This window comes from Cheilinus undulatus, linkage group 14 (genome assembly GCF_018320785.1).
Source record: "Cheilinus undulatus linkage group 14, ASM1832078v1, whole genome shotgun sequence".
Taxonomy (NCBI): Eukaryota; Metazoa; Chordata; class Actinopteri; order Labriformes; family Labridae; genus Cheilinus; species Cheilinus undulatus.
In genome coordinates this window covers 34838495-34866171 of record NC_054878.1, presented here as the reverse complement: position 1 = coordinate 34866171, position 27677 = coordinate 34838495, and the positions used below count along the sequence as shown (strand labels likewise).

The 27677-nt window shown below is 37.8% G+C and overlaps 2 protein-coding genes across 5 annotated transcripts in view; one reads left to right on the top strand and one right to left on the bottom strand.

Moving 5' to 3' along the window:
* Positions 1–718: 718 nt before the first annotated feature.
* LOC121521159 (phospholipase B1, membrane-associated-like) lies at positions 719–27483 on the bottom strand. Its single transcript, XM_041804913.1, has 42 exons — positions 27476–27483; positions 26780–26833; positions 26316–26382; positions 25100–25160; positions 24391–24475; positions 24239–24311; positions 23796–23873; positions 22852–22917; positions 22691–22749; positions 22182–22257; positions 21985–22092; positions 18036–18110; positions 17856–17927; positions 17610–17684; positions 17451–17511; positions 16917–16975; positions 15369–15442; positions 15182–15225; positions 14957–15065; positions 13718–13769; positions 13383–13463; positions 13230–13295; positions 13036–13136; positions 12785–12866; positions 12595–12699; positions 10605–10700; positions 9817–9888; positions 9577–9654; positions 8912–8972; positions 8560–8618; positions 7066–7133; positions 6937–6980; positions 5626–5725; positions 5484–5535; positions 5321–5401; positions 5162–5227; positions 4967–5061; positions 4389–4470; positions 4194–4298; positions 4006–4101; positions 3835–3909; positions 719–1489 (listed from the first exon to the last, which is right to left on the bottom strand). Exons 1-42 carry the CDS (start codon positions 27481–27483, stop codon positions 1217–1219), a joined length of 3294 nt encoding a protein of 1097 aa, XP_041660847.1. The 3' UTR covers positions 719–1216.
* LOC121520966 (protein yippee-like 5) overlaps positions 10039–27677 on the top strand; it is a 29362-nt gene continuing 11723 nt past the window's right edge. Inside the window, exons 1-3 of one of the 4 annotated variants that reach the window (XM_041804607.1) lie at positions 10040–10168; positions 10618–10712; positions 23812–23921. The gene's annotated coding sequence lies outside the window, so the exon portion shown is untranslated. Of the gene's footprint in view, positions 10340–10617; positions 10713–23811; positions 23922–27677 lie in introns of all 4 variants that reach the window. The other 3 variants (XM_041804604.1, XM_041804610.1, XM_041804606.1) reach the window with 3 other exon arrangements.

Genomic DNA, 27677 nt, shown 5'->3' with positions numbered 1-27677 from the left:
TTTGCATAAAATACTGCATCAATGCAGTGTGGCATGGAGGTGATCAGCCTGTGGCACTGGGGAGGTGTTCTGGAAGATAATAAGCTGGTTAGAGTGTGACACCATCAGTTTACAGTAACGGCATTTTTCATACTAGCAGTATTTTAATCTATGAGATACTGAACTTTTTGTTCAGTATCTCATACTGATACACCATGTACACCATGATCAGTACAATTACAAGAAATAAAGACTTTAAATATTTCACTGTGTAATAAATCTATAAATTAGTTTCACTTTTTGAATTTAACTACAGAAATAAGTTAACTTTTCCACAATATTCTAATTTCTTAAAATGCACCTGTAAATGTTAAACGTATTGGTAATTTTTTCTCACTGTTTATCTATGAAACAATTTTTTCCTACTATTTTCAATCACAGTAACAAGTTGTTTACCAAGGAAATTGTGTTTTTTTTTTTTTTTTTTTTTTTTACCTTGTTTACCATGTTGGTGACCCCATTTGTGGATTTTTCATCAACAAAAAATGCAGTGTTTTTAGAGATCTGGAAACATGGCACGATTACTAAAACTTGGTCGACACGTGCTATCTCACTACATTTCAGAAAGTGCACACCAATAAAATACAACTTCAGTATTGTATCCGTTTTATTTGTTTCAATAAATAAAAAAGGAAAAAGAAATACATCTAATATATATACATGAAAACTTATTGATTCAGCAAGGTCAGAGGAGTCCATATGGAAAACATTAAACATTTTTATAAAGCAATAAACAAATTTAACACATATTTGCCATTAAGACGTACTTTTAAATCTAACCATAATATTTACTACAACATGAACGTCTGGCTTATACAGCAGCTTCAATCAAAAATGTACACCCAGTCTGTCTGTGTACAGCCTCTATTGCTTTACTTGGGTTCACTGTCTTATACTTTCAAATTTTTAGGCAAGTTTGGTTTCACAAACTGAAAATGCAAGTCCAAAATCAAATCAGCTGTTCCAAAAAACAAGCAACAGTGTTTTAAGAAGTTAAAGAGACCCAGAGTAATTTGTCAAGACTGGAAAAATATCCAACAGTTGGCCAGATGGCTGTCATGTTTCCTACATGTATTTATTCTATAAAGTCTGCCCTCCAGTGGTAACACATTTTGTGATAAAGTTCTAAGGCTTAAATATCCTCTCTATAATAGACAGCCTGGTAGGAACAACTGCTTTAAAAGCCCGTTCCTTTAAGTTCCACTGCTTTCTCCATTTTGTTTTTCTGCTTGTTACATCTTGAGAGGAAAACCCAGGCAACAAAAATGCCAGCCAGTGAGCAGAGAATGCCTGTTATCACTGGCACCCACACAGGTAAAGAGAGGGAGCACACGGGCGCAGGGATGGTTGTTGCAGGGCTGGACATGATGGTAAAGGGACCAGAGGTGGTGGTGAGGGTCACTGGTGGACTTGGTAGGCTGTTGACTTTAGTGAAGATGAAGGGGTTAGCCTGAAGGAAATAAAAACAGAGCAGATATTTCAAAACATAAAAAGTATCTCAAATTACACTGGCTGAAACCTCAAGTATATGTTACTCCAATGCGTTTTAAAACCTTGGCTATTATTATAACACATTATTTGATCCTGTTTCTTTCAGCACCATCACTCTTTTCCTATGGGCCTTTTTACATCAAAAATTGTTCTTTTTTTCAAAATTTAAGCTGAATTATGTCCCTTTTAATTCCCAACTTTTTCTCTCATTTTTCCAAAGCACTGGGTCTCCTAAAACATGACCAAAAAAAACTTTAAAAAAATCTATGTTGTTAAAAAAGTAGGATCAAAGTTTTCAGTAAGCCTTGGTTTGGTTTTGCTTTGCTCCGTTTCAAACCGTCACGCAATTTTCCCACATTTCACCAACAAACAGACAAAAAAAAGAGAAAAATATACACTATTTAGAAAGAATTAAGTGTTTTGTTAGCTAAATATACTATTTAGATACCCCCCCCCAAAAAAAAAGGAAAAAAAAAAGATTGAGATCATCTCATCTGGTTGTCTTTTAAAAGTCAAATATTTCTTATGAAATGACTGCAGGCTAGGTGGCAGAAGTTTGAGACATTAAAAACGTCTGTATACAAATTTCCAAACTTTATGCTGATGATCTTGTTGTTATTTGTAGGTGATACAAGGGAATCCGTGATACGTGCTGTCTGTTTCATAACTAGCTTGAACACTTTACAGATGCTTTAAAAATGTATTAAGGATGATATCATAGTTTGGGCTGAAAAAAGTCATTATAATAAAAAAACATTTTATAATTAAATAACAGAAAAGACTACTTTAACTTTCAGTGCCTATAAAAAGTATTCATCCCCTTGGATGTTTTACTTTTTCATTGATTAATTAAACAGAAATATTTAAGGTAAAAGAAGTGACTGCATATATATTTAACCCCCGTAAAGTGACTGACCTATTCAACAGAGTTCCAGCCTATTGGTGCTAGTAGCGTCACAGTTAGTGAAATGAGGATCACCTGAGTGCAGTGAATGTGTCTCAAGTGATTGTAGTACAAAGACACCTGTGTCTGGAAGGTCCAGTCACTGCTTAATAAGTATTCCTGGCTACCATTACATCATAAAGAAGAAAGGGACACACCAAGCAACTCAGAGAAAAGGTTATTGAAAAGTTTAATTCAGGGGATGGATACAAAAAAAATTCAGAGGCACTGCCATCCCCCAGAGTCCAGTTTAATCCATCAAGAAATGGAAGGAATATTGCACATGTGTAAAACTGCCTAGATCAGGCCATCCTCACAAACTAAGTGACCGTACAAGGAGACCAGTGACAGAGGCCACCAAGACACCTATGACTACTCTGAAGGAGTTACAAGCTTCAGCAGCTGTTCCCCAGGTTCTTCACCAGTCAAACCTTTATGGGAAAGTGTCAAAGAGAAAGACAGTTGAAGAAAACTCATCATATCTCGACTAGAGTTTGCAAAAAGGCACGTGGGAGACTCCATGGTCAAGTGGAAGAAAGTTCTTTGGTCTGATGAGACCAAAATAGTGCTTTTTTTTGCCATCAGACAAGGCCCTCTGTTTGGTGGACACCAAACACTGAACATTACCACAAACACACCATCCCCACTGTGAAACACAGTGGTGGCGAGATCATGTTGTGGGTATGCTTCTCAGCAGCAAGCCTGCGAAGGCTTGTAAAGGTAGAGGGTAAAATGAATGTGGCAAATAGAGAAAAATCTTGGAGGACAGTCTTATTCAGTCTGCAAGAGAACCAGACACAGAAATGGTTTAAAGACAAAAAGGTGTATGTTCTGTAGTAGCAGAGTCAAAGCCCAGACCTCAATCTAATAAAGCTTTGTGGCTGTAATTGAAAAGGGCTGTTCATGCCTGATCCCCGTGCAACCTGACAGAACTTGAACATTTTTGCAAAGAAGAATGGAGTAAAATTGCAGTGTCCAGATTTGCCAGTCTGATTGAGATCTATCTACACAAATCCAGTGCTGTGATTATAGCCAAAGCAGCATCTATTAAATACTGACTTGAAGGAGTATATATTTATGCAGTCACTCATTCTACCTTAAATATTTTTTATTCAATTTACATTAATTTGTAGAAATATGTGTTCACTCTGACATTAAAGAGCCTTTTATTTATATTTTATTTGTCAAAAGAGCCAAATTATCTTGACCATGATTGATTAAAAAAAAAAAAAAATCAATAGAAGGGTAAAACATCCAAGGGGGGTAGATACTTCCCATAGGCACTGTAGGTTAACAAATGATGACATCTTGTTTGATGTTAAACATGAGCTAAAAGCAGTTTGATTGTTCTCCACACTTACCTCAGAGGGACAATGGATCTTGGAGCGGTCATATGTGAAGTTGTTGTAGGCCTGCTTTCTGCCCACAGGCTCCAACTGTTTGGATAGAAAGGTATTATGTAAAAACCTAAGAACACTTGGTTACACCATCTCAGCATGCTTTAATTTGGTCCATTCCTGCTTCAGGCTCACCATATTGTTCCACAGAGCGATGGCCATCTCTGCGTGAGCTCGCTCACTGATGTGGAAACAGTCCACTGAGAAGAAACTGGTGTCAGCCTCTCCCTCCTAAAGAAAACGTTAAATTTTTTTGAATAAATGTCTTTGATATTTCAGTGAGGATGCTTCCATGGATACATCTGCATATCTTTGTATCTTACTCCAGTTTGAGGGATGAACGAGTTTTGTAAAAAGGGTTGAAGGACAACAGCGAAGTCTTCTTTTCCATCATATCTATCTCCAGAGATAAGTTGCTGCATCTCGGCCTGGGGAGGAAGAGAGAAATATTACAGGAATGACAGAGAAATGCTTTGTTAAAACATGTTTACATGGTTGGAGTAGCTCACAGGTTATACCTGGTACTCGTGATTGATTCGTCTTATCACTTGAACCTCAGGTGAGTTTTCAGCTGGGTTAATGACACATGGACAGCTGGTCCTGTGAAGGCAAACTCTCATTTATTATTTCTAAGACACAAAAGAAGCTGATCTCAAACCACAGACTGGGCACAAAGACTTTAGTCAACAGAAAATTAATTTGAAAGAAGATGTAGATGAAATAAACAATATGGTTCTCTCAGTAAGGGGTGAAGGGGCTGAGTAAACAGCCTAGGGTACCAGCAGGTAGCAGGGTTGCCCTTGATTGTACTATGAATGCCCCAAGGGCCTGAAAACCACCTGCAGTCTCTGGTTGTATCAACAGGGGTGAAAAGGCCCAGACAAAAGAAATGCTGTCGAGCTAGATCTTGGCTGCTGAGTGACACATGAATGTATAGACGTGTGTCAAGCTTCACTCTGGCCACCCTTCCCCCTCTCTCAAGCCCCAGGTTGTGGCACTTTGGGCCCATGATAACTCCTTTGCCCCTTACATGCCTAAAACTTATGACTGTATGGGAAGATTATGAAACAGAGTACAACAGCAGGTAAAAACAAACCTCTGCAGGAGGGAACAGCCAAGTGTGTTCTTTTTAACTGTTTTCAGTGTTTCTATCTGGAACAGCTCCACAACATTAACCAACAGCCTTGGTACCTAAATCAACAAAAACAGAGTAAAGAGGCAGAAATAACACAAATGCACTCTGAGGCACAGCAGATATACTATGCATACTTAAAGGTATATATCGTCTTACCTCGTTGTATAACATGTCCAAACTGAGCATGAGGTTGTGGCTGTAGTTCTGAGGTGACAGACTATTCTGCAGAGATGAAAATGTATGGTTTACTTCAGTTCTATGTTATATACAACAGGGTTATATGTGCAGAAAATATGACTTTAAAGGGACACTTACTTGGTCAATGCAGTGACTGCAAAGATCATTTCCTCCCACTAATATGGTCACAAGTTTCCAATCATTCTCAAAGTTCACCTCCTGTGATGTAAACGTGCAGAATATGAGTCTGAAGGAGGTTTGCACAATCAATGAATTCTTTTAAACTAGATTGCAGTTTTACCTTGTGTTCTTTCATGGCCTTGATGAGAGCTTGGGCTTGTGCAGAGATCGCTCTGTAACACAACAAATACAGACAGCAGGTGTGAGGGAGAAGACAAAGGGATGTTTAAAAGCAACAGAGTTGAAAAGGAAATGCCGCGTACGAGGTTTTAGCTCCAGCTACAGCCATGTTGAAAGCCTTCTGTCTTGAGCCAGTGCCTTTGGAGAAGCCCTTTAAGGCGGGGTTGAACTTCTTTAAGATGTCTATTGAGAGACAAAGTAAAAGACTGAGTTTCAGGTGGAAAGTTTCTTCTTCTGCCACATGGTAGCTTTGAACTGGTGTTTCCTGTTGGGCATCATATAAAAATGTCTTCTGCTTCTAGAATCATTCTAGTCTGGTTTCTCTAACATGAGTAGATGCTTGTTCGTTTCCTACTTTGTGTCTGCTTACACTATTCTGCCAGGGTACTACAGTCCATTGACTGGCTGAAAGACTCTTCTTTTCCAAAGCGACAGTGGTAATAATAGACAAACACAGAACATGCTGGTTTGACCATACTGCGGATTTTGAGAGAGAAAATCTGAGACTGTTTTTGTCTTGCTAATACAAAGTTGTCCTCATACATCTCCTAAGGATCATTTTACCAAAAAAAATGGTGAAAATTGGTTGAAAGTGGCAAAAAATGTTTTAAAGTGGCAAAAATAGGCAAAGAAGGCAGTAATAAGTCAAAAAAATGGGTGAAAAGAAGAAAGTATGTGTTAAAACTGGCATAAAGTTTCAGAAATGACCAACTAAAATAGTTAAAAGGGGTTAAAATTGATAAAGTAAAAAGAATGGGTTAAAAAGTGGCAAAAATGTGGAGGGTGATGAAAAGCTGTTAAAAAGTGGCAAAAAAATTTAACGGAGACAAAACAGTCGAAGAAAAAAAAAGATTTAAAAGCGGCAAAAATTGGCTTAAACAGTGGTGAAAGCCATAAAAAAGTGGTACAAATATATTTTCGAATTCACTGACATGAATAATAGAAAACTGGAGAGTGCCCTTTCTCTGGGTTTTTCAAGGGCCCAGCCAATTCTGTGGGCAGGCCTGCCTGGTGGAAACACACCATAAGGGCGATGACATATTTTTGTCAATAAATTAGACAAATGCCTGTTATAGGATCTGAGTTGTTGCAGTGTTTGATATATATGGACCTTAAAGAAAATTAATTTCATATGGATATGGGTGAATATGCTTATCCAAATCCACTTCACCACTTCAGAAATAATCTATTTCTGTGTTTTTTTTTTGTGTAGCACACAACATTTGGAAACGGCTCCCAATTAAAATTAGAACTGTCTGAGAGTTCTCTAAATCAAAAGAGAGCACTCTGCTTTGAATAACAAACACACATTCTCAGCTTTATGTTGGAGCGATTGTTATCCCTGTGAGATATACGGTGTCTCAGACAAACTACTTTATGCCAAGCAAACTCACTTGGTAGTGTTGTGACAGTCTCCAGAGTCTTATCTCCTCCAATGCTGTGAGAAAAAGCCAAAACATATCAGCCTGGAACATTAAACGTGAAGTGATGTAAGCCTCGTTAATGCCGCAGGCATGTCCTACCTCCACGAAACCCCTTTATACTCCTTATTGAGGTCAAACACAGTCTTTGCTTTGGCGCCAGTTCCTGCCTGTGAACAGAGAACAAAAAGAGGCGCATGGGAAGACAGAAAAATAAAGTGAAAGTGCTGGAGGGGACAGTAACATTGTGACTAAGATAAATATTTCATCAAAGACAAAACAGCACGACATAAAAGAAGTAATCACCAGTGGTGCAATTTGTTATCCGTCTGATAAGAAATGGATTAGACAGTTCATAGTTCATTGGCACCAAGTAGCTGATACCAACAGATTTACAGTTAGAGCTGAACTGCAGTTGTCCTTTCCCCTTCAACATACATATGTGCAATTTTATTGTAAATTATTATGTAATTATAAATGCATAATTTTTATTGCAATGTTCATTAGAGCAAACATTTGGATAAACATGTGATGTAACTTTTTTATAAGGCTGTCTGTGCTCTGATCCTTTATGTGTTAATAAAAAAAATCTCTTCTTCTAACAATATACTTTAAAAACTACTGATCTTAGTCATATTTTAACCAAAAGCAGCTACCAGCTAAAGATTGAGAGTATTTTCTAACTGCACAAATATATCACAACATTTCAGTGCTGAAGTCGAGGAAAACGCCACTGAATTTGCCTTCTATTAAACCTCTCAGGGTGAAAAGATTCTGTGTCTTTCATGGGTTTCTGACTGATGATTCTCTAACTTTTAAACTTCATATTGAGCAGCTTGTATAGAAGTTAAAGTTGCGTCTGGGCTTTTATTTCAGACATAAGTCTTGTTTTTCTTTTGCTGTTTCGATGGGACTCTGAGGTTTATAACAAATCTTAAGTACTTAACTCATAATTGTGTTCTGTATGATCGAGTTGTTCAGCCTTCATTGGCTACTTGTAAACAACATCACTGGCATATCCTTATTTATAAGGCTGTACTAAACCTGCTTCCCTCATACTTGTGTGATTTTATTCATGTGAAAAGTGCTGGAAGCTAGGAGTTTTGGGTATGCTGCTCCTGCAGCCTGTCGGAAAATGTATGTCTTGAGGCATGGGTATCTTTAAATTGTATTAAAAGTAGATTAAAGGTGTTGGAGGGAGATGCAGAAGGCTGTAGATGTTTTGACTGGTGGATCTGTGTTTGTAAGGGTGTTTTTATGTTTCATGTTTGTAACTCTGCTAAATAAGTCATTCTGGTTAAATAAGTATTTTTAAGGGTTTATTTTTGGGCCCTTTCATGCCTTTATTGGATAGAGGAAGGACAGTGGATAGACTCGGAAACAGGGAGGAGAGTGGGGAGAGACATGTGGCAAAGGGCCACAGGCTGGATTCAACATGGGCCGCCCCAGTACATGGGTAGTGCCTCAAACCACTCAACCATCTGCACGCCCCCCTGGTTAAATAAGTTTAAAGAAATTTTCTTCTAAACATCTTTTATGAGCATTCTGCAGCTCACTCACAAAATGACAAAAATGTGGATGCGTTAAGACACTGACCGTTATTGAGTCTCCCAGGGCTGCCACCACCTTAATGTCAGCTGGTCTCAGCTTGTGAACTACAAAGAAAAGACAAAAAAGAGATTGATTCTATCATCATCTAGATATACTAAAAACAGCAGTAGTCACAGTCTGTGGAATTGTTACGTATTTATAGTGCCTTAAGATTGTTTTGTTTGTGGACAGTTGAGACAAAGATAAAGATTACAACTGCTGCAGTTTATTCTGCACTCACAGTATTCATCACCACTGGTTTCCAAGGAGAGGAGATGCCCAGTAGTGTTTCTTCTCCTTTTCAGGTTCAGCAATCTATGTATAAAAGAGAAACCTAAATCTCAAATTAACATCTCACCTGAAGTTGGCGCAGTGTCAGATGGAGCGAGGTCCACACAGGTAAAGTCACTTCCCCAGTTCTGTGGAGAGACAAAGCGGAAACTGAAAAGAACAGAGCCATGCTGACAATCTTAAAGTAATTCAGTCATTAAAATGCAGAGGGAAAAAGTACCAGACTATTGTACTCAAGTAAAAGTACAGTTACTCTGGTATAATTTACTTGAGAAGAAGTAAAAGTACTGGTCTATAAATCCACTAAGGTAAAAGTAAAAAGTAAAGGCCTTTACACACCAAATGTATTAAGTCACTTAAAATGTACTCAAAGTAACGAGTACTGAGTAGCTACTTTTGATATTTCCTTGCCACTGTAATTATGCTAAATGTGTCTCTGGATAACACTGGCTATAAATTCATGCTATAAATTGGTGTTCTGATTGAAAAAAAGAGCATCAAATAAAAAAAAAAACTGAAAACAAAGATTGGTATTTTTCTTTAACTGACTTTTAAGGGTTTATTAACAATCAAATTTTTACATGCATTGTTCACATATAGTAATTACATGACTAATTTAAATGTATTTTTCTATTTTATAACTTCATTCAGGTGACAAGATGTAAAACATTAGGAATTTCATTTTATAAGACATTGTTCAGCCTCAGACTGTAATAGAGATCATGTTCTTACTGTGATAGGGTCAGGTGTAGGAGCAGGACCACCATATGAGTAATCACTGTTGTTGTAGGTCCGAATGTAAGGTGAAGTCTAAAGACAATGGAAACATCAGGCTATATGATTTAAGTAGTCTTAAATGAAAAAAAAAAAGAAAATTTCACACTGTAAAACCAAATGTGGCAATAACGACATTACAATAAATACATTAACCAGCATTTACATAATCCTCTCTCTCTTGAATTTATTTCCTACCTTGGTTGGACATTTAAGCTCAACCTCAAAAGAAAAATCCTGCTTGGAAGTTTTATTGCCCAGAGGTTCAAGCTGTGAAAACAAGAAGAGAATGATGGCTTAATTTAATTCAGTAGCCGTCTCTAAATATAAAAGACGTTACAAAACGTTTTAATGATAGGATAGCTAATACACCTTATCCTTAATCATACTGCGTTGAAGAGTCTCCTTCCACCGGCAGTTGGTTTCCACTGGAGAATATGCGTTGACGCCATATTGTGCTATTTGCGTCAAATACTAAACGAGACTTACATCCTACCCGCTTCAAAATGAAACAAAATACCTCAAAGTCACAGCTGCAATCTTCTAAAATGTACTTTTTTTGTTGCTGCTTTTGAGCTTAGTTCCCATAATGCTAGTTGTCTGCAGCTAATGTGTTTCTAATACATCATTCTTGCCAAACGCAGTTAAGCTAACGGTTGTAAATTTACTTTTGGGCTGTTTTGTGCTACCTTCAACAAAGACACGAAATCTTTTCCCCTAGGTGAGAGGGATTTTTCAGTGGGGGACGGTGTTAGCTAACTTTTTAGATAAATTGTCGGTCTTAAAAATAATGTTAGATGGTAAAGATTCCAAACGTGAACGACCAACTGAAGTCATAGCCGTTATTTTTCTTGTGTTGATAAAGTGAGGATTAATGATTGCCATGTGAAGTTGCTTAGCATTAAAACCACACCAAAGGGTGACGTGGGCAGTAAAGGTGTCCATAATTTTATTACCTTAACTAAACCTGCTTGTTTGTTTCCTACCATGTTGTTCCAGAGGGATCGAGCCATCAGTGTCTGGGCTTTCTGGCTGAGATGGAAGCAGTCAGCACTGAAGAAGGAGCGATCAGGACGGCCATCCTGTGAAGAAAGGTAGGGTGAATGCAAGAACCTATGGAACCACAGACATTTTTCAAGAAGAGCAATAAAAGAGAGGATTAAATTCAGAAGGAGTCCAGCAACATTATAATGTCAACTACAGAAAAATAGGAGAAAACAAAAGGAGACTGTAGCAGCTGCAGTCATTGTGGCATGTGTCCTTCCTAAAATCTGGGTTTTTCAAATAGCTTTTATGCTGACCTTTAAACTTTAGAACTGATTGCATGAGGGAAAAATATGTTGAACCTTGAAATACTGTTGCAACTGAAATTTTGTTCATGGTGAGTAACGCTCTTGCTCAGTTGACCATTGAATGTCAGGGACTAGTTCCATGTTTTAATGACTTAAGGCAGACCTGCCCACAGAATTGGCTGAACCCTTCACAGACCCAGAGAATGGGCCCTCAGTTAGGATTTAATGGTAGTATTAATGTTGGATCAGTAGCATTGGTTCTAGCATGAGTCCTGGCTCACAGTTGCTTCACTGAAGAGCTCAAAAGTAAGTCAAGCTATTTTTAGGTTGATGTTCAAATTATTTTGCCACATTTGAACCCTTTGTCATCACCCCCCACCCACCTGTTTTCACTGCTTTTAAACATATTTTTGCCACTTTTAACCCATTTTTGCTACTTGTAGGATCCATTAAACTACCTCCACTTATTTGAAACACCTTTCCCCACTGGCCCTGCCTTTTTTATCACTTTTGAGCCATTTTACCACTTTTCAAAGCATTTACACCACCATTTCTGCCTGCTTATTTGCTACTGCTAACCCATTTTAGCCACTAATTATCCCTTTTTCACAATATGTTTGTGCCCTTTTTTGTCAATTTCAACTACATGCCATTATTTGTTATGCCCATTATTGTCACAGTAAAACCAGTTTTTCCATTTGTAACCCCTTTCTACCAACCTGTCTGCCTTTTTTTGCCACTTCAACCCATTTTTGCCACTTTAGACTTATTTTAAATCTGTGTTATTAAAAGGGGTTTACATTAGGAAGAAATCTATATGCAACAGTATAGATAAGTTTAAAATGAGTTATTGCTTTGATAAGAGCAGTTATCGTTCAGAACATAAAAATAAAAGATAGTTTAACAGCTTAACTTGGACCAACAATGGACTATGATTTTGCTGACCTTCAAGGGCCCTTCATTTGGCTGGGCCCCAGAAAGCCCCTGTCCCCTCCTCTGGGCCACCTTGCCTAAGGTAATACAGTTTCCTTGCCCTACCACTTAGCCCTGCCTAACCTTGGGTTTCCATATTCATGTCTAGGGGCTAGGTTGTCCCAGTTATTCTATTCTTGTTGGAATAGGAGTAGGAAGAAGAGATAGGGGTGCATGGCCCTTGAAATGGTGCTTTTCCAGAGACACACTCCAATCCAGTTGTAATGAGAAATCTCCCAAAATGCCATGCAAATTATTGGCAAGATGGCTGGTGGAGCAATGATAGAAATCTACAAATGCCACAGCTGAATATGGCAAAATGGACATGTCCAGTAATGCTCCATCTTTTGACACAAATCAGGGTCTTGAAGGGGTGTACCATTACATGGGGGAATATTTCCCCATTTTACTCTTGTAACACTGAAGGCGCACTCAAAACAATGGGTAAGGGTAGGGATAAAATTAGAAATGGGACTGAGCTATTTATACCACTCTTGTATGTAGTAAGGCTCCAGTCAGCAGCAGAGTATACTGCCATAAATGCTTGAAACAGGAAGAGAAGGTTAACCTTGTTCATTGTTTCCCCCTTTATGCTCAGCCAAACACGCTTTTGGCATTTAAATATGGATCTGTTTCTAAACCAGTGGCTTTATACTGAAGGAAGCATTTCATGGACTAAACTCACAAAGATAAACAGGGCTTAGTTACTGACCGGCAGTCTGGGAACATAGACTTCCTTGAAGAAAGGCTGGATGACCACAGTAAAGTCTGAGCGGGTGTCATATCGGCCAGACTCCACCAGCTCATACACTGCTTGCTTAAAGAAAGGAAGGGATGGTGTCAGTGTCTGAAGATGAACTGGTGCTTGAATGATCCTAGTTTGCTTCTTTGTTGTTCCCTACCTGATAGCCTCTGTTGATGTCCTCCACCATTTGAAGTGCAACTGAGTTTTCCTTTGGCAAGATAACGCAAGGGCACAAAATACTATAAAAGCAAAGACAGATAATAAGGTAATATGTCACTGCTTATAATTATAAATGACATTAGAGTCACAGGATAGCCTTGACGACTTTCTGTGCTGTCATAAACTATTCCAAATTAATATATATTTCAGAAAGCTTTAGAAAAGGCTGTGGAAAGAAGTGATACTTACTTTACCAGCCAAGTTGGACATTTAGCTGAGGCATCCGTATGAATTTCTCTTAAAGGGACAATATGGAGAGGCTCTATTAAATTCACCAGAGCACGGGGGACCTGACAGAGACAAGCCAAGATGATTCAAACAAGCATACCAAATCAGAACAGTAGATATTAGAGAGCTTAGCAGTAGGTTGCTATTGATTATACCTCTTTATGTAAATAATCCAGGCTGATTTGAACATTACGGATATAATTATCCACAGAGTAGAGCAGCTGTAAAGAAATGGAAAACAGTTTCAGGTTTTACAATATCTGAACCCTGCAGAGAGGGCTTCACATGACTTTCACATTAGTACTCACAGAGTTGTAGCAGTGGTCGCAGATGTCATTTCCACCAATAAAAAAGGTGATCACCTTCCAGTCTGATTCAAAATTGATTCTCTGCACAAGAGATGAGAACGAGGGAATATGAGCTGTATTTAGTTCTTGTTTTTCTCTTGCAAGCAGTGGATGGCTGAGTATGGGAAATAAGATCTTGTTTGTTGGAAGTTTGGACCAAATGCTAGGCATGCATGCTGTTTTTGCAAAATTTCCTCACATTTTTTATTTCATAAGTGGATTGAACTTGATGACTTGTGTGAGATGATTTTGAAACAAAAGATATGTAAAGAAACAATTTAAACTTCTAAACTTACAGAGTCATTCTTCATCCGCGCCACCAAGGCTTTCACCTGTGGCAGTACATCCCTAAAATAAAAAACAAACAAAATAATGAATAACATAAAATGTGAAATATACCATGACATTGGTCAACATTAAGCTTTTATTCAAACTGCAACAAACACATTTATAGATATGTTTTGTCAAAACTGTCTAAAAATAGCTTTGTTCAAACAAAAGTTGCATATGCAAAGTAATTCTTCAGAATTGGAGGATATTCTTTTTTTTACATGCATAAAATATTCAGCATGTTTTGAGCGTGTGTCAGTACTGTGCAGATTTTTTAAGCATGTTTGGACCAAACATTAAGGCTGAGGTCAGGTGTAGATGTTGCCTGATTAAGCCCACCTGAGGGCACCATCGGGTAAGAAGGAGGATTCACACAACCCCCACCATGCTGTGGATGTCCTTGCATATTGCCAGGTGCATGGGGAAATAATTTCTTGAAAAATAACAAAGTCCAAACCATAAGGGCAGAGTAAAGGGTAGATGTGGCAAGCAAGCACAGCCTGGTGTACCGTACGGGTGGGTAGTAGGGTTGCCACAAGCCCCTTTGTAGTACTGTGGGTGTCCCTAGGGCCTAAAAATTGCCAGCAATCTGTGGGCATATTACCAGGAGTGAACAGGCCTGAACTAAAGTGATGCCATCAAGCTTAACTTTGGATACTGAATGACACACTTGTGTTGACGTATGGGGCTTGACTTTGGCCAAGCTGTCCCCCTTTACAACCCGGGTTGTGGCACATTGGTACATGACTGTACATGTTGTTTTTGGGGGTGCAGATGGCCTAGTTGTAAGGTCTTGCCCCATGTACCCCAATGGCCCAGGTCCAAGTCCAGCCTTTGGCTCCTTCTCTGCCCCACTCTCTCATCCCTGTTTGCAACTGTCTTCCATCTACTGCCCTCCCTCTAAAATAAATGCATAAAAAGCCCAAAATATATCTAAAAAAAACCAACAAACAAACATATATTTTGTCCTTTCCTGTTAATTTAACTTCACACCCAGTATTTCACAACAGTGTAGTTTTTCAGTCTTTTTTGGTGTTGTATTTAATGATGATGGAGACATGTTATTCCCAGGTGACATCATACAGTCTTAAAATAAGAACTACTCAATTTCCCTGAATGATTATTTAAAATAGCTTTGACGCATGCTTCTGTTTTCCTGATTTTAATAGTATCCTCTGCACTTAGGGATTTAGGTGTAAACTTACTTGCTCTTAGCTCCAGCCACAGCCTGGTTGAGGAAAGCTTGAGGAGTGTGCTGTCGACCCTTGCCAAGAGAGTATCCTGTCACGTTCTGGTTAAAATACTTCAAAATGTCTGTAATAGCAGATAAGCATAAGGGTATATAAGCTCTCAGAGTGAAAATGCCAATCATTGAAATACACATTGTTAAAGGAGTTCTAAACCATAAATTAATATTCAAAAAGACTCACTGGGCAGTGTTGTGACAGTTGTGAGGTTTTTGTCTCCACCAATACTGTGGAAAAACAAAATCAGAATTTAAGTGGGATAAAAATGATCCTTCCTCTAAAAGATAAACACACACAAAGCAAATCTAGCCTGATATAATAACTGCTCTGGAACATTGTTTGATAATTATGTTGAAAAGTATTGACTGACCTCCAGGACAGTCCTCTGTACTGCTGCAGGACATCCAGGATGTTGTTGGGGCTGGAGGGTATACCATTCCCTGCCTGACACACACAAAATAAAACACAGTATTTCAGCAACATGATGAGATAAAACAGAAGTCATCAATATTATTCACTCCATCAGTAACTTTGTTTTTAAAGTTTCACCTCTCTGCTAAGTTCCTACTTCCATTTCTACATCCTCAGTTTAAACACTTCTTCATATGTTTAAACAAACACACAGCTTATTGTTAAGTTGTGGGTAATATTTCTGAAATGTCCAAGTTCTGGTTCCTGCTGATCTCTCTTTGGTTGTACTAATAACCAGCTGAAGTTACATTTGTGTCTTTATCAGCTGTTATGTTTAAAATATGCTGCTTAGTGTCAGAATGCATCAATGATGTGATTTGTCATAAATTATTACAGAATTTTAGATTTACCAATCTGAAGAGATGAATAATAATGAACAATAATTTATACACATATAAAAAGAGGGACAAGCTGGTAAAATTGTTCCCCTTTTATATTAAAAATATGTTAGTTCTTCTTTTTCCTTATATAAATGTGTCGCTGTATTTGTATCTGTTGTTCTGTTTCTTTTTTAGTATTTTGTACTTTTATTAATTTATTCTTTAATCATTTTTTTTTCTAATTTGTTCATTGATTTAGATTTATAGTTAAATAATTTTGTCGCTCTATATTACAACCTAGATTCAGTCAGGAACACTCATACATTTAATCGATTTTCTTGTCAGAGAAGGCTCTGCTCAAAAGATTCTCCCTTGGCAAGTCAAGCAGCATGCTTTGACTTTTTACTGAATGCATTGCTAGAAACCTCATATGGATAGACACATTTATGACAATGTGAATTGAAAAAAATTAAATGATTTCAGAAGCAATCAGTCCAAAGCAGCATGGATCTGAATATGAGGCTGCAACAAGCTTTATGCTATAAAGGAGGCGGCTGGGGTGGGGGAGTTGAAGCTGGCTTTCTGCTGATCGCAGCTTGGGGTATGACTTCTGTGACTAACACTAAGCTTCATCAGTTTTAGTTAGATTAAACTAATTATTTTTGCTCATATTGCAAATGTGATGTCATTGCTTTATTGAAGGGCATTGTCATTTCTATGTCACTCATTTTGATTAAGGAAAGCATGCATAAAACACAAAAGGAAAACCAGTTTAAAAATATGATGTGCATAAATTCTCTGCTGCTGCCACAAATAGATTTATTAAACTTGTATTTTGACACATTTTAAGTAGAAAAAAATATTGCACTTGTGTGATTTGTAAATTGCTGCAGACCATATTGTGATTTAATCTAATTGGTGATTAATTGCCCAGCCCTATATTAGAGTAGGTATAAATTTCAGTGATAGGTCCTCTGTCTCAGAATATCCGATATTTCCTCTTACAGCCAATAAATGCAGTATTTTATGAACAATGCCATTGTACAATATATTAGTACATGTGGAAGACCTTTTAGACATCATAACCCTCCCCTTGGCTTTCCATTAATATGAATAAAATTACTCACTGTTAGAGAATCTCCCACAGCAGCCACCACATTAATATCACCTGGTCGGAGTTCATGGACTGTGAAATAAAGTGAACACATAACATGATTAAACTGACAGGACTTTAGAGAGGCTTTACAACAGTACTATATATCTATAAAAATCATGATTATTAAGATGTTACAAAGTTAACAAAGTAACTGTAAAACGTGGTTTAAAAGTATTGAACTGATGGAGAGAGAAACAGTCATTAAATGAGCAATAAATACCTATAACTACATTTTCAAAATATCATGTAAATTTGTACATTTTCTGGTATATCAGTATTTTAAATAAAAGAGAAAAATAGACAAAATCTTACCAGTCAATATAACTATTTTGATCTTCTACAAAAACCTATGCATGAAAATTAACACTAAATGTATATTTTTAATAAGAGCTGCTGTGCACCTGTGCATGTAAGTCCCAGAAATGCATTATTTGTCAATTTCCTTCTACTTACTGTCGCCCAATTACCTGATTGAAAGCAAACATGTCAGTGTACACCATCGTACCTGTTTTGGGTATGGAAGGCGAGGGACCGAAGTCCTCACAGGGCATCTCTGTGCCTGTAAACTGAGCGCACACACAGAGCACATCCACAGTGAGAACTAAGCAGGAGAGGTAAAACACTACAACCACCTCCATTCAGCTCAGCAGCAGACAATACTCACTGGATCAACAAGAAGAGAGGCATCGCTGTGGTGATATGAGGGAGAGTTTCCCTCCGTCCTAAGGAAGGGTCGGCCCTAGGGAGGGAGGAAGATAGCAAGAAAGAGTAGGAGGAACAGAGAAAACAGGCGCTGAGATGTTGAGAGGAAGTTTAGAATATGAAAATGAAAGCTGGGATCTATTTAACGTTTTGTGTTGTTTCAAGCTGCTCTCACTGTATGTTTGTATGTTTTAGCACAGTTTCTCACCTCAGTTGGGCACGGCAATGCAATGATCTTTCCATTGTCATCCATGCTATGTTGGTCACTTGTGGGCTGCAGCTGAAAGACAGAAAACTCTTTGTTTCCATGTTTGCCACACAGAGAAAAACAGCTCTGTATGTGTTCTTCGTTTGCATGAATATAGAAGTGTTAGAGATTTCTCCTTACCAGGTTTGTCCACATCTGGACCAACAGTTTATCAGTTTGTTGTGATGCCTGTGACGCAGAGAGAGGCTTTCCACTCTGTTAAATAAAATTATATCAACAATATCATACTGTTAGTGAGACACAGGGAGTTCATCAGCAGTAAGATAACAAGAACCTTTAACTACGTATTAACGTCACAAACACAAGAACAATATCTGAAGATAACCCCTTTTCTGTCTTATATATTCCTTTTTTTCTTATCTTTTAGATATGTCTGGATTTTAGGCAACATGATCAAAGAGAACGTTGCACTTATGTTGTATGAATGAAGTACCAGTACACTTCTTGGTCTCTGCTGTTACCAGAGTCAAACGAGAATTTCTGTGGCTAAAATGAAGCTAATGAGGGCACACGGCCTAAGTTCATTTCCAGCTCTTGGCACTTTCTCGTTTCATTCCCTGCTCTGTCATCCAAGTGTCTGATTCTAGTTACTCAATGTGTTTACATGTAGTCTGTTTAAGTCAAATTCTTGTGTCAGTCTAACCGAAACTGCATATTTACATGCTGGTCCAACTCAAATCATACTAAGCCAAATTTATTGCAATCAAACATAATGCAGTAGGAATTAGATTCTACTAAATAATGCCAATTGAATAAACCACTTGACCACAGAGTCTCCCACATGCCTTTAGGTGAACACTCTGTTTAAGATTTAAAATGAGTTTTCATGAAAAGTGGTTTTCTCTTCGCCATGCTACCATAAATCCTTGACCGGTGAAGAACCCGGGCAACAGTTATTGTATGCAGAGTAGCTCCCATCTCAGCTGCTGAAGCTTGGAACTCCTTCAGAATAGTCATAGTGTCTTGGTGGCCTCTTTCACTAGTCTATTTTTTGCACAGTTGCTCAGTTTGGTAAGACAGCCTGATCTAGGCAGTTTTACCATGCCATATTCCTTCACTTCTTGATAATGGATTTAACTGAATATCAGGGGATGTTCTGTGCCTTGAAATTTTTTGCAACCATCCCCTGACATACTTTTCAAAAACTTCCCTGAGTTGCTTAGATGTTCTTTTGGTGAAATGGTAGCCAGGAATACTGATTAACTGGAACACTTTCACTGCACTCAGGTGATTTCAGTTTCACTAATTGTGAGACTACTAGCACCCATTGGCTAGACCTCTATTGAATTAAGTCAGTCACTTTAAGAGGGGGGTGGGGGGATTTATGCAGTCACTTATTCTGCCTTACACATTTTTGTGTAATTAGCATTAAATTTGAGTTTTTTTGTAATTTAAATTTTTTCTCTGAGACAAAGAGAGTAGTAGGGCTGCAACTAATTCAGTTGGAACAATGATTCAGTTAATAATGATAATAATTCAGTTGATAAAATCAAGAATATGGATCCCCAAAAGTGTTAATTTATTGTGCTGTGCCATTATCACACCACTTGCCATGGCAAAGAGCTGTCTATACCACATGTAGACAGTTTATAAACTTAATTTGGCCTACTAATTATTTTGATGCTAATAAATCAATTAATCAACACAGATCGTGACGAGAAATTTTCAGCAATGACTGGTTTTTCATGGTAAAAACAAGACATTAACAACCTAAAACTGGATCTTTGCAGTTAAAACTCTGATGACTGGATAAAAATGATAGCGGTGGTCTGTTGCAAATTCAAAATCCATGCTATTTCCTCCATTGTGTGTCTTGTATACCTGTAAAAACTCAAGCATGGAAGAGATGTCTGTGTGCTGCAGGCACAGGGCAAGAGGGGCATCAGTTTGTGTGTGTGTGTGTGTGTGTGTGTCAGTGAATGAGGACCCACACAGCAACAAGCATTAATGAGCTAATGATAACCTTACCAAGCAGTGGGTGACAAAGGTTTGTCAATTATCATCATAGCAATAACCTTTGAAGGCTAAAACTTCCCTTTATAGATGTATGAAAAACTGTAAGGCTAAATCTGATTCTCTTCTGTTATAAAATGTTTACCACATGTAGCAATAAAAACATTAGTACAGTGAGATAGTGTGTCACTATCAGTGAAAGTCCTTCATTCAAAGCAGATCAGCAGATTACTGTCATCAGTATAATCTGTGGTGTATGTGTTTTGAAGTAGTGAGAGAGGTAGGACAAAAAATCCCTAATCAGTTATTGTAGTTATTTATATATTATTATATGGAATAATTCAATAATTAAAACAATGGTTGGTTGTAGCCCAGCTTCAATTCTCTCTTTATGTTTTCTTTTATTTATTTATTTATTTTTTTAAGATGTGCTTTTTTAGCTTTTGTTCTTTTATTTAGGGAGAAGGACAGTGGAAAGTTGGAAAAAGAGTAGCGAGTGGGTAGTAGCATGTGGGAAAGGGGCCACCAAGCTGAACTTGAACCCAAGCCGCCCATGTGCATGGGGCACAATCTAACCATTACGAGACAATCTGGCTGAAAATCGTACATCTCTGACAGCTACTTTCACAGACATTTCATTTGAGATGCTTTCTTTGGCAGAATGGAAGCTCCATAATTTGCCTTTACAATGTGTTTCAAGTGTTAGATTTTGTAAAATTTTATTCATAAACAAAGTCTGGCACTTGCATTCTTGAAATAACCACATTGCTAACATTACTGTATATAAGCAACATTTCATAGATGAAACAGAGAAAGAGGTCAGGGGTCTAATCCAGGATTAAAACATATGCCCCATTTTAAAAGTAGATAGACTCACGACGGCTTGGTGTAGCTTTGTTAGCTTTACCTAAAGCTAACAAAGCTACATGTTGAATATTTTTATCATAAGCTTATGCTGCTAAATTAGCTTTAGCAATTTGAACTTTTGCAAACTTAGCTTAAGCTAATGTGTCTATGTAGATAAAGTTGGTATGTAGCTCACATAGCTGCTTTGTAAGCATAGCTTTAGCCATGTTAGCTACATAGCTACGTTCACTACGTAGCTAGGTGCCTTAAGCAGCTTACAGAGGTACCCAGCATGTTTGTTGGGTTCAGATGTTTTTATGGAGGACATGTTTTTTTCCTTTAAGCAGACTGTTAGGTTAATTAGGTTATACAGGTCAGGTTTTTAACTTTCAATGTTTGGTATCCTAACCCTTACTGTAACTCTAAAATGTATAGTGTATTTCTGTTCTGACACCAATGGCGCGCCAAACAAATGGTCTGCAAGAGGGACCATCAGAGATGTACAGATTGCAGCCAGACCCCTCTCACCCATTAAGCCATATTTTCTTTATGAATACAGTTGAGGCTCAGTGTAATCTTATTTGGGTTGTTTGACACTGTTGTTGCTGTAACCCTGAATGAACAGGGATTTATTATTGTTATATGTTTCTCTTTTATGGAACTGTAGGTTCTCCATAATGATAGACTCTCCATGTTGTGATTTTTTTGTCATTTCTGTTTCATCCTCTCAGGTCAGCTCACATTTCAGGTTGACCTTCAGTATGCAGAGGTCTTAGCAGAGCAGACTGTTTATTAAACCTGCGATGCTTGTGTCTTTCTTTCTCCTCACGTAACTTCATAAGAAAAGTTTGCCCCTTAAAATCAAAAGATGGGATGGTAGGATACTCCCCTGTTACAGCTGATTGGTTATTAGAACAGAACAGCTATTTGTAAAAACAATTTTGACTTATTATTCAATTTCAGGCTTTTTATGTCTTTATTATAGAAGATGACAGTGGAAAGTTGTAAACAGGGATGAGAGAGTAGTGACTGACATGCTGAAAAGAAGCCACAGGTCAGACTTGAACCCAGGCCTTCTACTGTACAAAGCCGTCACCCATGGGGAGCAGCCTAACTACTGGCAAACTACTAACTACTGGCTCTGAAGTTAATTGTGAAAAACAATAAAACCACAGTCCCCGGCTTCAGTACCAATGAGGATTAGAGAAGTAACAGTGAAAGAGAATCAAAGCTGGCAGAGTTGAGTGGTAGCGTCTCGTCTGTGACTCACAGTAACAGATGAAATGTCTGGGATGAATGGCGTGTCCTGCAGAATCACAGTGAAGTCTTCTCCATCAGTGAACCAGTGCTTCTTCACCAGGAGGTCATCCAAGGACTCCTGAAGTTGAGACTAAATATTAACATTTCACTAAAACTAAAAACAACAATTGCATCGGATATATAATTGAATGAAAATAAAGGACAAACCTGCAGAGCGTGACTCAGCAGGGCCTTCTGCAGTCTGACTTCTCCATCACTTTTTGCCTCCATGCATGGACACACCCTGTCAGTAGAAAACATTTATTTTTTAAAACTCAGTGTATATATGTTAAGCGTTAGAAGAAAACTTCACTATCAACATAAAATTCCGAAAAAAACTCTGTTATAATGTTTCTTAAAGCTTCATGCTTTGATTTGTTTGTTACTTTTTCACCTATTGTCAGATGTTTGGCTTCATATGTGATGTTTTTATCAGCTGCATGGTATTGCATGGTGTTTTGACTTGGAATGCTTCTTATTCTCATATCTCTCCCAAAAAAAATCAGGATTGTGATCTTTAGTTAGAAAACCTGTCTAAATAAATATAGAAAGAACTATACAGGCAGCAAATGTAAACATCACAAGCTCAAAAACATAAAATCCTGAAGTACCTATCACTTACATTACACATGCTGCAATATATATCACTAACAAGTATGTTTAATTTATGGACTCACTTGTTAAAACTGTCATGTTCTCCATCCCACAAGGCAACACTGACAATAGTCCTCTTTAGCTGTTGCATATTGAAATGAAACCAAACATGGACACATGTAAATACTGCAAACACATCAGTGGCTTTTAAATATTCGGATACAATATATAAAATGAAATATACCTGAGTGTGCAGCAGCTGCAGAGCATCATCCACGTCGTTAACCACACCTCTAATAACAGAGTGAACCTGCACATAAAAACAAACTCTATGAGAACTTTGAGAATGAGTTTTGTTTGTTGTAGAGGATCCTATGCTAGAGGAGAGCGTCTGTAAATTAGTTTCTGAAATAATTTGTTATGTGCACAGTTGTTCAGATTATTTTATCATTTTTTAAACCCTCTGAAGGAGTGCAGTACTGTGCAGAACTTTTAGGTATGTTTGGGCCAAAAATTGAGGATTAAGTAAGGCATAGTCTGACAGCACCATCAGATGAGAAGGAGGATTGACACAACCCCCATCATGCTCTGGATGTCCTTGTATATTGCCAGGTGCATGGGAAAATATTCTGCTTAAAACATAACCAAGTCAGCACCTCTAGAGCAGAGTAAGGAGTGGATGTGGCCATTAAGCACAGCCTAGGGTACCGTCCAGGCAGGTCATAGGGTTACCATGAGAACCTTGTCGTACTATGGATGCCCCTAGGGCCTAAAAAATGCCAGCAATCTATGGGGGTATTACCAGGGATGAAAAGGCCTGAACTAAAGAGATGCAGTTGAGCTTGACCTTGACTGCCAAGCAACATGCATGTGTTGAATTGAATTTGGATGTCCTCTGCCCTCTGGGTTGTGGCACATTGGGCCCTGTGATGAATCCTTAATACCTTACATGCCTAAAACATATGCATATGACTGGACTGTAAATTAAATATAACAAACCAAGACACTTAAATGTTTAAAGGAAAGTTTGTTAATTGATATGCATTAAAAAACTTGGACTCAAATCATGGTCCACTACTTTTTATTTGATTCATGAGACTTAAAAAAAACAGAGAAGATGTGATTCACTCTATAGTTTTAACTCTCTAAATGCTTCATATATCTTTTCTTGTCATTGATTCTTTGTACCTGTTGGTGATCACAGGCACAGAGCTGATCCACCTGAACAAAGAGAAGGAGCAGCTTCCAGTCTTTATCATCAGTCACCTACAGGGGAAAAACATCTGTTTTATACAGCTGAAGATACAAAAAGAGGTATTTGTTTGTAGTATGTTTAACCCTCTTTCTCAGTCAAGTCTCACTGTTGAATCCTTGCAGTTACAGTTTTATCTTACCCTCAAGTAATTGAGGGTTTTTGTATTCTGAAGTAGTAACATCTGAAACCACTCTGACTATGATAAAATGCTGCTTGTACACATGCATTTGCTTTTCAATCTTATAATGTAGCAATGGGACATGATGAACAAATGGCACTATCTTCTCGCAACTCAAAGAGGAATTTAGCTGCAGTTATGCATTTGATTACAGATAAACTTGCATGTAAAAGTAACTGATAACCAAAGAGGACTCACGTTCTTCTTTGAAACTCCTACCTGATGGTTTTGGAGGTAAAGTGACACTTCCTTTGCCTGCTCTACAAGAGAGCTGCAAACCAAAGGGAACAAGTTAAGAAAACTTTAAACCACAAAATAAGGGTCTTATTTCTACATGTGTGTATTCATACCTGTGCTGAACAAACTGAGAGCTGTACAGGTTTGTTTGTTCTAACAGAGGGCTGATCAAGGCTGGGTTAAACAAAGATAGCAGCTCTGAAGGAGGAAAAAATGAAACAAGATTAATCTAAAGAACCAGAGCTGCTTTTTTATCTAAATGCATTAGTGTTAACACAGCATAGATAACTTAGAATTGATTTCACTGTTAGCTGGCAAAAACCTGACTTGTTTTAACAGGTCTGAAAAGCCTTTTGTTGACAGTTATATCAGGGGAAATCATTTGATGACTTGTTTCAACCTTCCTGCTTTTTGTGTAACTTGTTTAACAGAAAGATAACAGCGCACAGGCCTTTTGTGTGACCGGTATATTGGGGTCCATTGTTTCAAATAATCTCAGTCAATGTAGATATCAGTGTAGTAGAGATAGCACACAGTAGTGTTATAGAAACTTGTAGCATTTTTAGTGAACGTTCAGTTTTGATTTAGAATAATAGTGATGATATGTAAGTGAGGCAGCCTGGGATGGCATTTAAAAACAATCTAAAGAAAAAAAGGCACAAAGTAACAAAATCAAACATACCTATGAGTTTTGATAATACAGTGGAGAGCTCGGTGCTGCAGAAAAGTCACAGAGAAGAATGCCATTATGTGCTACACTGTCAGATTTCAGTCATCTGTGCTGAAAACGTTAGTGTATACCTGAAGCAAACCTTTGCTCACCTGTGCATGTGAAGTCCAATGGAGGAAAGCACAGCAACATCTGCAGGCCTGATGCTGTCAACTTCAGAGAAAGAAATAGTCATTCAAATGGAATATCAGTGCTTGGATACAGGATAACTCACTCTGCTGTTTACTTATTGGCAGGGTCGTTAGATTGAATGGATGATTATCAGTTACTCAAGAAGTTCAGGCATTTGCAAAAGTAGTACTGCAAGACTGTGATTTTTTTTTTTATTACAAAACAGTTCAGAAATATTACTTCTGTTTTGTGTTTAAAATGTTCAATTTAGTCTATTGATTTAACTTCTCTGTGGACTACAGGACATCTTCAATCTCCAAAACACAAAATCATATAATCAATTATATATCGTATTAAAGTCTGTCTACATAGTAGTGTTCATGAGTCTTGCACTTATCCATCACTTTGATTGCATAAACATGGCTCATAATTAGGGATTTGGATTTCTGCCGATATCTGGTATGCTGATATTTACAAATTCATTTTAGCCCATACAGATATTGATACTGATAATCAAATGTTGTCAGTCCTAAAAATTCAGTCCTTGAAACGCATGATTTAAAGTCTGAGGATGAACAAATCAACAAATGTTAGTCCTTGAAAAAGACTAAAGTGTAAGGAACGATGATAAACAAAGAGACTTCAGCTAAAGAAGTCTGTTGGTCCAGCCTAAAATGCTTCTGACTTATTTGTTTGTATGGCCAGCAGCTGATATAGACAGGTTTTTATAGCCAAAACATTAGCTTTAAATATCAGCAGGACTGTTCATGTCTACTGATACTGATTACTGATAAGGCTTCTGTTGTTATCACACACATTTACCATTATAATTCTCATTATTTTTTTTGGCCAATCTGCATTATGCTGTCCCTGTGCCTTTTTGGAGATTGTCAGTACAAGAGCAGCTGTGAAAGACCTGTTATTCTTCCATTGTTGTCAGAATAAATGACATGCTGGTGACAAAAGTGACGGCTTATGCCAGGTTCATCATAGAACAAAAGAAAGGGTACACAATCAGTAAATCTGCAATGTAATTACAGCGGTCAGTTTTAACCATGCTTCCATTATGTATGCTGCTTGTCTTATATGGGGTCCCTGAGGGTCTGAGCTGCCAGATCCCCATAGTCTCTGGGTGAGAAGTAGGGTACACGCTGGACTGGTTTCTAGTCAGGCAGTCACACTCACAGTCACTCTTACGGACAATTTTGAGTCACCAGGTAACCTCATGAGCATGTCTTTGGACTGTGGGAGGAAGCCAGAGCACCTGGAGAGAAGCCACGTAGGAACAGGGAGAGCATGCAAACTAAAAGATCCCGATCAACAGGGGATTCAAACCATAAACCCCCTTGCTGTGAGGCAGCAGAGCTAATCAATTTACCAACATACAGCTTGGAAAGTTAAATGAAGGTGGCAAGACTAAAGGAAAGACCAAAACACTCAAATTTGTTTTCACAATAATTGAATCATTTGAGGCTTATAAAAAGTATATATATACATTAATACAAAATGATCCATGAAATTCCATGAAATTTAAAGTATATAACCAAATTTGTACTTTTTTTATGTGAGGTAACTATTGCAATCCATGGCAACAATGTAGAGACGGACTGACTTATAGATGTACATTTAAATGTAAAAAACATTGTGATCTTCCTACTCACCATTTGAAGGAGGCAACTGAGAGGGAAACATCTGAGAGCAAGGCAGTCCAATTACTGAGAACAAGAGCACATGTTTAAACAACATTATAAAAGGTAAAAGATAATAATGGGTAATCAGTGCCAATTCATTTACAGCTTTAAAACCTAGCAGCCATGTGTTATAGCATTTTTTCTTGTTGTACAACAGTAAGTGAAACATTCTTTGAGTAGCAAAGGCACTAACTGGGAAGGATAACTTCACATTATTAAATCAGAAAAGAGGATCTGTAAGAATACAGTTGAATTCAACCTTAATTTTATGACTTTAAGCTGCAGTGCAAAAGAACATATATTTCTAAAAATAGCCTATTTCTCCTTTGCAGAACAGTTATTATTCAAAATCATCAAATCGAGCTCTAAGCAATGCAAACGAACATTGGGTGCTTTTAATTACAGCATGACTAATGATATTAATTTCCTCCCTTGGAGTTTACAGTGGTGTTTATCAGTTTTACACTAGTCAGATTTAACAACCTCTAGAACCAACAGAAGCATTGTTAAAACTATTAAATAATAGGAACCTGTTGTCCATGTGACCCCAAAGATCAGGAGCAGCCGTTGAAGCATCATCTTTTCAACTCTCTTCAGTTTTGCAGCCTCTCTTCTCCTCTGCTCTCTCTTGCTCTGTTTGGCAGTCTATGTGATTATCAGTTATACCTGTCCATGATCACTGTTAATGATAAATGCTACAGATCATAAATGTCCATGAGGGGGAGGGACTGGCCTACTTGTCCAAAGAACATGGCCATAAGGTTCGATAATTAAACAATAGCTCTGATAATAAAGCTTTTAATGGAAATGATAAGTAAGGGTAACCACTGAGGTGTAGGTGCAGATCTATTTTTAGACTAAAATGACT

What these genes read in the sequence shown, in the direction of transcription:
- LOC121521159 (XM_041804913.1), bottom strand. An exon ending in CATTGCCGTGCCCAACTGAG is followed by an intron (nt 17,685 to 17,855) that starts GTGAGAAACTGT and finishes CTCCCTCCCTAG; the next exon opens with GGCCGACCCTTCCTTAGGAC. An exon ending in CTACACCTGACCCTATCACA is followed by an intron (nt 8,973 to 9,576) that starts GTAAGAACATGA and finishes GTCTCTCCACAG; the next exon opens with AACTGGGGAAGTGACTTTAC.